The following is a 9389-nucleotide window of genomic DNA, read 5'->3' as shown; positions in this document are numbered from 1 at the left end:
CAGAAACAAATCAGATGAACGAACATTCGGGACAGATATTTTCATGGAAACTTCAGCAATATTTCAAAGAAACTGTATTGGAAATACGAAATGTGAATTGTGAGCATGTATTGAAAATCAGAAATACATAAATTTATTCGAGTCTGTTACTTCAAATATTCTTCCTGAGTAGATATAGTGAAAATTCCCTTTCCGTTAACTGAATATATTGGATATTTGACCAATCAACTATGTTTTATTAAAATCATATTGAATTACCCCCCTCACGAATTCAAGTTGTCAAACGGAAATTATCTTGAAGAAGAACAGTAAATCCTCCTTCGAACCCTTATTCGATAGTGTTGAAATATTGACAGATTTGTTTTTACAACGAAAATTGAACTGTAAAGCACAAATATTCCTTAACAGCTGACAAAATGGGCCAGTTCATATTTTGAACTCGTTGATCGACATTCGCAAAACAAAATAAAACGAGAGAGTATCATTGGACTTCCTTTGGTAGAACAAGGATAGAACGAAGCAAATGACTTGGTGGCGCCGCCACGAAACTGATCCCATATCCCCGATTTGCTGAAATGTTGATGCTTGCAAAAAGTGACAAGTGCACACACCAGTGTTTTAGACATCTTAGAATTGGCTTATTCCAAGTTTTCCTTGATAACTCTGACAGTTACCATTGTAGGTATAGGGTTTGAGTAACCCCTCTCTTTTTTACGTATAATCTAGGAGACTTTGAGTAATATTTCAAGGGTATAATCGACTGAATAATAATCAAAAATATGGGTTGTAATCCGAAAATCTTAAGTTTCAATGAAACAACCGATTTTTCCCATTTGATCTTCTTAAAAACACCCTGTAAATGTTAGGTGCAGGATGGAACAGTTTCATAACACTACATAATGGAAAAATTGAAATGAGTAAAAATTTTTTACACAAGAAATAACTATTCGAAAAGTCCGACCTCTCTTTTCACCATTTTTCCGAAAGAATCCCAATAACTCATAAGCTGTTAAGTTTTTAACCAAAGGGATGGTGTACTCGTCTACCTACTGTTGAAATTACAATCAAGTCAGCGAGGACCTTTAGGACAAAAAACGGAGCTACGAAATTAGACCAAAATCACAGGACCTGCGACCAGATAACAGATGTAGTCAGATGAGTACGGACAAATAGTAACAACATTGTATAAAGTAGAGACTTGGTCTTTATACAATGGTAACAACAAATTGTTACTCCTTGGTACGGATGTTTTTAGACATTGTAGGACTGTAGGTAGAGAGGAGAAGACGAGAGTAGAAGAAACGTGTCGACAGAATGGGGAAAGGTCGGCTACCAAAGAAAGCATTCGAGGAGAAGCCACCTACCAGAAGGCCAGTAGATCTGAAGATCGAGACTATGGAGGATGCCCTCCATAATCGAGACTGAAGAATTTGGGAATACAGGACAAGTCCTAAAATAAGTGAAAGAAGAAGACGAATAACACACTCTATGTCTAGGATGCCATTGACAGTTGGCAAAATAATAACCTAAAAATTAATTTCATAACCTAAAAATTTGTACTGTTGGAAGAGTGAAATCGCTGAAGCATTTATCTAAAGAAACATTAACCGATAGGAGTTTTATAATCACAATGAATTCCTCTGAAATATTCAAAAAGCTGTGTGAGGGTTTGAAATTCCCAAAAGAAACTAATCCTATATATCATGACAAAGTAAGTGCCTAAATAATATGTGTATAAGTATGGTATTATCTTCTGAGTTTGTGGAAAAATTCAAGTACAGATTGAGTTTTCTCTTCTATTATCTTGGTAGACATTTGAGCTGTAATATAATCTGCACTACTGACCCTCAGTGGCCTCAGCACATATATACTATTCGATCCAAGCCTAACGATTATATTTTCAGAAAACCAAGGCTACATCAGTTGATGTACAAGATGTGAAGAAAGAAATTAAAGATGAAATTGAATCAATTGAACTGGAAGATTCCACTGGTGATATCACGCTGTTGAATTCCTTCAACACCAAAGTCGAAAAAAGAGGTAAAAAACGGAAGCTTCTGAGTGAGGATGACATAAAGAGAAAAAAACAAATATTGGAGACTGAACAATTGAACCATTATAGAAATGTGAATAAAATCAAAGTTAAGGGAAAAAGCATTCCAGCACCTGCGCAAACATTCAATGAATTTGAAATTGATGCAGACCTTCAAGACAACTTGAGGAAAGCTGGTTTTACTGCGCCTACTCTAATTCAACAACAGTCAGTGCCTGTTATGATGAAAGTGAGTTTTTAGTTCTTCCCTAATTTTTCAGTCTTTCATAATAATAGTATGGTTAATACTATGAAACATGTTGCTATTGTTGTAGACTTCAATATAGATATGTATGTAGATTTGAAGGTGCACGGTTTCTCAAAAATATCTTATAAACATATTTTTTTAAGTGGTACACCTTGTATAGTTCTTCAGTTTTCCATAATCTACAAAATTCCAAATAAAATCCTCCTTTTTCTATGTATCACTATACATCTTCTATATATCACATTCATTCAACATTTTTTTTTTGTAAACCTAACAGAATCGAAATATTTACAAGTTATATTATTTTATGTACACACTGTATAATAATATACACACTGATTTTAATTTATACAGTCTGAACTCTCAATAATTATGTGCTATTAATTAATATTTCAAATGATATATTGGAGTGATGTTACAATTATTTCAGGATAAAAACTTGTTAGCGCTTGCACCTACAGGATCAGGAAAAACAATTGCGTACTTATTGCCTATCGTTCAGAAACTTAAGTCTCATAAGAAGGTAGGATTTAGAGCACTCATTCTTTGTCCAACAAGGGAACTAGTGAAGCAAATCAAAAATGAGTGCGTCAAGTTATCAGAAGGCAGAAAATTTAGGATTTACACAATTGCAAATAAGAAAAAAGCCAAAGCTCAGTTCAGTTCTGAATGCAAAGAAAAATATGGTGAGTACTTAATTAGGTTGAACTTTTCATTTGATGTGTACATTAAAAAATTAACCATATTTGGTCATCTCTTATTCATTATGGATTGTAGATTAGTGTTGTCCCTCTTATCCTACTGGAACCTTTCTGTAGTGCAAATAATAGGATCTGTCACCATTTTATCTAAGATATAATGGGTCCGAATAATTTCTTAAGAAAAGAAACCAGCTGCCGGTTCTTTTTAATTTCAGAGATTTTAATAATATAAATATTGAATCATCAAATTATCATAGTAACATAAAAAAACAATTAATCATTTAATTTTTTTGCAGATTTCCTAATCACAACTCCTGGACGGTTATGTCTTCTCTTGAACCAGGAAAATTCAACACTCGATTTGAAAACGTAAGTACTTGGCTGCTCCTCTGAGTATTTTCTTATATATTATAAGAAGAATAAATGTGTTGTTCAGATTTTACTGAGTTTAATATTCATAATTAACAGTGGGGTAAAGTGACAAATATTTGTATCTTTTCTGATAATAATTTACTTGAAAAATGTGGAAAGTTTGATAACACAGTGAATCAAACACACAGTATACCCCTTGGATTAATTACATTGTCTCTGTTTCTCAATTTTCACAAATGCTCTACAAAAATTCACATTTAATTTTTGAAAAGCTGCTTGGATCTTCTTTCATGACATTGATATTTTTTCATAATGATTATTATTTACACTGTATATTTTGATTTTTGTAATTGACCCTGACCTTTGAAATATTTAAATCATGAAATGGGTTCTCAGTTATTTTCATGGTTGTTTCCAGTGTTCAACAAGTTGTGATAGATGAAGCTGACAAACTTTTTGAAGCTGGCAATTGTGGATTCAGGAAACAGCTCAGGCAAATTTTGGAAGCTTGTAGTAATGAAAATCGAAAAATCGCCATGTTTGGGGCGACATCTAGGTCAGCAGTCTCGAAGTGGTGCTACAAAAATGTAAAGAATCTGGTCCAAGTTAACATTGGGAGAAGGTGAGTTGAAATAAATTTCGGGAACTTCTGAAGCACCAAAATTGTTAAGCCTGTAACATTTCTGAAATAATATGTTTTAATTTTCTTTTCGTAATGGGAGAGACTGCCATAAAAATTGGTTCATTATTTCCAAGTCTCATCTTGAAACATTTATTTACTAGTTTTTGCTACAATCAAGATTCTCAAAGAGAAATTCAGATTCAACAGTCTTTCTGAATTATACAGGGTGTCTGTAAACAAATGCGAAGGACTTAAGGAGATGATTCCTCGATGAAAATAAGCTGGGGTAGTTCCTATAAATTTTTTTCAGAATTGAATTCCCTTCCAAGATACAGCCTTTGGAATGCGATGACGAGTTGACAGTTTTTAATTTTTTTCCGGATTTTAAAAAACACTGAGTCATAAAACTATAATATGAAGCACTAAGTAAATGTTACTCACACAGTTTTTTTAGATTTCATAACTTTAATATTAGGGATTGAAAATAACAACCCTCATATGATTTTTCTTCAAAAATTGTTTTCGTGGGATAGATTTTCGAAAAATAAAATCATCACCATCAAAGTCTCTTCAGGATTGAAAATAATCTAAAAAAAATTGCACATCCGCATATTTAATATGCTCAAGCAACTGAATTGTTCATTATATTATTGATGCCATCTAGTCAGAGGTTTATGTTCATTTAATACTTCATTTTCAGAAATATTGCATCTCTTGATGTAGACCAGAAATTACGTTTCGTTGGTGATGATAAGGACAAATTATTTGTCCTCCGAGATATATTTCGTAATGGCATAGAGCCACCTGTGCTAATATTTGTACGTAGTAAGGACAAAGCTAGGATGTTATTCAAGGAGCTTCTCTATGATGGAGTTCTTGTAGATGCTATTCACGCTGATAGAACAGAGGAAGAGGTAAATAAAAATCAAATATTATTAATCTTTATTCATCTATTTTGTGACACATATTTTTATGAGTTGTTGAAAAATGTAGTTTGAGTAATCATGAAGGTTCAAAATAATTATTAACATTCTGTAATGTGTAAAATTAAAATGATCAAAATTGCCTGCTCCTGGAAAACATTTTTTGTGGAGAAAAAAAAATTAACAAGCCTTATTGCTTACATGATTTCATTTCGAACCACATCACAACTCACAACAATATCTTGTATCTTCTGCAATTTTTTTACAGAGATCAAACACAGTTAGAGCGTTTCAAAACAAGAAAGTATGGGTACTGATATGCACTGAACTGATGGCAAGAGGAATAGACTTCAAAAACGTCAATTTAGTCATAAATTTTGACTTTCCTAGAAATCTGTCTACTTACATCCATATGGTTGGTCGAGCTGGAAGAGCAGGACAGAAAGGTGCAGCCATCACCTTTTTCAATCAGGAGGATTCAGAATTCTTAAGGAAGTAAGTAAATAATTTCAGCTTTTATTTTAATTTATGTACTCTTAAGAATGAATTGTTTTGTTGGTTTTATTACATTAATGTCAACTGAATAAATTAATATAAATTAATTTCATGGTATTTCAGATTTGCGCACAAGTTAGTAGCATCTGGATGTAGTGTTCCAGAATATCTAATTGAAAATAGGAAAGAAAGGAAAAAGAGGGCTCTGAAAGCAAAAAAGTAAGTTTTTCTGTATCTTTATTTATTTATACAAACAGTTTATTTTAAATATATTTATTGATGTTTTGAAATATCGGCATGGTAATGGTTCACTGGAGTACAGAACAAAAATATCGCTCAAACCTTGACAAAAATATTTTTTTTGCATTATTCATACATATATTGTTATTATTTTGGTTACCGAATATATTCAACTTTTTCAGAGAGCAATCTAAAATTGAAAAAACTAAAGTAGCGCAAAATAAAAAGGACACAAACAAAAATAAATCCAAAGTTGACACTAAAAGAAATAAAGACAAAAGCAGAGGTAAACCAAAATTTGAGGGAAACAAAGATAGAGATAAGGTCAAGAAGATGAAAGGGCAAGTATTCTAATATGCATTTATCTTCATGTCCCTAGAGCTCAGGAACGAAATAGCTTGGAGTAGGGATATGATATCATTCAACTAGATTTCAGGGAAAGAGCACCCTGTATGAATTTATTCATCTTATATGTACATAAATATAATAGTAAAAAATAATTTTTGATATTCAAAAAGTTTTGTATATTTTAATGACTTATTAAAAAGAAGCAGACTGAGATTTAGTTATATCACCAAGAGAACTAAATATACTTCAAATAAAGTATATCATTTGTAATGAAATATGAATTTTAGAATGAATCTGGATTGTTATTCTTGGCCGTTTCAAGATTTCTGACCATGATAGCTATTATATATCTGAAATATTACTCAACATCTTGATAAGATAGCATATAACGATAGGCTGAGCATTAATTTGAATCTAATTGAGTTGTGAATACATGTATAATTTGTCTGAATAAGACAGGGTCAGGCATATGAAAATATTATACTTCAACAGAAACTACGGCCTCCTCACAAAGTAATGTACACTGCGCAAAAAAATTAACGCACATTATGGAAATCTCAAATTTATTCTACAACTGAAGGTGTTCTCAATGATAATTATTTTTATCAGAGCTATGCATGCATATGTTATCCACTTTCAACGGTTTTCTTCAATACAGATGTTTTTTCCCAGCAGGAATAAAAAAAGATGATATTATCAGATTTTGAATGTATTGGCTCCATTCTAAAATCAGTTGTTCTCGATCAATTCTAGTGATCAATAGTTTTTCTTTCGTTTGATTTTCTACACTCGATCGCTATGCAACGCGAAACACGCAATTTAACCCAAGAGGAATGTGCCCAAGCGGTAGTTTTGCGAGAAGAAGGGTGGACTACACAAGAATTGCAGAAAGGTTTGGAGTTTCCCATACAAGTGTGTCCAGAATGTTGCAGCGATTCAGGGAGACAGGTATGAATGTCCGAAGACCAGGACAGGGTAGACCACGGGTAACAACTGCCATTCAAGAACGTTACTTGAGAGTTTCTTCGTTGAGACAACGGTTTGCAACCGCTCGCCTCCTTCAAATTCAGCTTGAGCAAACTCATGAGGTGCAAATTAGCACTCAGACAATAAGAAATCGCCTCAGAGAATATGATTTAAGGCCTCGTGTCGCTGCAAGAGGCGCAGCTCTTACCCCAGCCCATCGAAGGGCGCGTTTGGATTTTGCGAGAGAGCATATCCATTGGGAAGAGGCCGATTGGGAAAGAGTTCTCTTCACAGATGAGTCTAGATTCTGCCTCTACCATTGTGATCGACGTTCCCTTGTATACAGACGTCCACATGAAAGATATGCTCAGTGCAATTTCTTGAATACTACTGGTTTCGGGGGAGGATCGATTATGGTATGGGATGGAATATCTCTGACTGCTCGCACAGACCTAGTGGTCGTTGATAATGGAGCTATGAATGCTGATAAGTATATAAGGAACATTCTTGAAGAGCATGTAGTGCCATTTGCCCCATACATTGGTGAAAATTTCATTTTTATGGACCATAATGCCAGACCCCATCGTGCGCGCATCGTTCAGGAGTACCTTGAAGAAGTCTCTCGAATGGAATGGCCAGCAAGAAGTCCAGATCTCAATCCGATTTAGCAGGTTTGGGACAATCTCAATAGAAGGCTGAGAAGTTCAGAAAATCATCCAGCTACTCTTAATGACTTAGGAATCCAACTCGGAGAAATCTGGGAAGGATTAGATCAGAACATTTTAAGATCACTCATTTTGAGTATGAACCGTCGTTGCCGAGCTGTAATTAACGCAAGGGGTGGAAATACCAAGTATTAAATCACTTATCAGCATTTCAGTATTTTGAAAATTGTTCATTTCTTTTCTTTCACATAAGATTCGGTGAAATCCAGAATTTTTCTTCCATTTAATGTGTCTTGTTTCGTTCAAAACCTTCCTGAGAGAACATAAAAAATAAGTTATAAAGTCAATGTAGAGTTAACTTTCATTAAAATTGAGATTTTCAGAATGTGCGTTAATTTATTTGCGCAGTGTAGATTGAAAGTACAGCTGCCAATTATCATTTCATAGAATGAAGGGAAAAGTGTATCATCAAATTGGAGAGGATATCTTAGTTGTAATCTACAGATTACCCTTTATTTGGGTATGTTATGTAGTGGAAAATGCCACCTCATTGAATTGATGGTGATGCATTGAATTGAAGTCCCTAAGTTAAGGGTGTCCAAGTTATTCTGAAGGTATGGTGGAAATAACCTGAGCTTACCCTGTTTCAATGCAGAAGTTTCTGAGTTGACCATTTCAATAAATTTTGTTCAATTCTTCAAGTGACTTATAGTCATCTGTAGTCACTTTATACACAATGGGTTAAAACTAAAAAGATATAAGTAATTTTCACCTGTAATTTTTTTTAATGATTACATTACATGTTCTACAAGGCCTAGATTACTAATTTTTCAGATTTGAAATGGCAATTAATTCATCACAAAATAATTCATATAAATACCTATAGTAGGAAAGATTCGATGGAAAAATAATTCAAAATTACCTAACACTATTAATTTCTATTCTGTATATACCTCATGAAATTTTCAGCATAGTTCCATTATTAATAAAACAATTTATTGCAGATTGGACAAAAAAGTAATGAAGAAGGAGGTCTCCAGAAAAGAATCAATTGAAGCTGATGACTGATCGCAAAATCATTACATTATTGTATATAAATTATAATTTTTGTATATAAAAAGTTTCAAATAGAAATATATCCCAAAGAATTGAATGAATTTATTTCATGCCTTGTACCAGGGGCGAAACTTGAATATTCAGGAAATTAATTTATTTACTCACAGAAAAGAATCGAGGTAGATAAACCTATGAGACTCAGAATATAATATAATGGACAAAAATGATCACCAAACTCACAATAAGAAGATAAACACCCAATAAATTCCTCATGAAGAAAACAGAGTATGAAAACAAAGAATCAGATATAAAAAAAACAAGAATTAAGCTACGTGTGTGTAAAGTTGAAGCAAATCAAACATTATTCAACAATAGATCTAAACAATTTTTGAGTGAATTGACGCTGGGTGAATTTAAAACTTCCGCTGGTAATGAGTTCCAGCCTTGGAAAACTCTGTCCGGAAATGCTACCTAGGTGTTGTCAGGAATTTGTCCTTCGATGCTTTAGATACAATAACGCCAAGATCATTATGAGAGGAAGTCTGAGCCAGATGGTGGTCATCTAAAAGTGTAGCAAAGACGAGGATCATTCTGTCCAATATGTAGAACGACACATTTTTCCAAGTTTGAAGGCAGCAGCTAGTCTTTACACCGTTTAAAACAGTGTTTTATTCCTCCTGTAGTATTTTGTGTTCAGTGGC

The 9389-nt window shown here is 33.4% G+C and overlaps 2 protein-coding genes across 2 annotated transcripts; both read left to right on the top strand.

Annotated features, from left to right (window-relative positions):
- The first annotated feature begins 1530 nt into the window (after nucleotides 1–1530).
- On the top strand, nucleotides 1531–4997 carry LOC123321754 (probable ATP-dependent RNA helicase DDX52). The gene is made up of 7 exons (XM_044909493.1): nucleotides 1531–1711; nucleotides 1905–2282; nucleotides 2731–2986; nucleotides 3298–3370; nucleotides 3792–3995; nucleotides 4696–4909; nucleotides 4989–4997. Exons 1-7 carry the CDS (start codon nucleotides 1631–1633, stop codon nucleotides 4995–4997), a joined length of 1215 nt encoding a protein of 404 aa, XP_044765428.1. The 5' UTR covers nucleotides 1531–1630.
- A 193-nt stretch (nucleotides 4998–5190) lies between these two features.
- Nucleotides 5191–8780, top strand: LOC123316911 (ATP-dependent RNA helicase ROK1-like). The gene is made up of 4 exons (XM_044903207.1): nucleotides 5191–5413; nucleotides 5537–5632; nucleotides 5836–5994; nucleotides 8637–8780. The coding sequence occupies exons 1-4, from the start codon at nucleotides 5250–5252 to the stop codon at nucleotides 8698–8700; spliced, it is 483 nt and encodes a 160-aa protein (XP_044759142.1). The 5' UTR covers nucleotides 5191–5249; the 3' UTR covers nucleotides 8701–8780.
- Nucleotides 8781–9389: the final 609 nt, after the last annotated feature.

The sequence above is a fragment of the Coccinella septempunctata genome, chromosome 1 (assembly GCF_907165205.1).
Source record: "Coccinella septempunctata chromosome 1, icCocSept1.1, whole genome shotgun sequence".
NCBI lineage: Eukaryota > Metazoa > Arthropoda > Insecta > Coleoptera > Coccinellidae > Coccinella > Coccinella septempunctata.
This window is presented reverse-complemented; position numbering and strand designations above follow the sequence as displayed.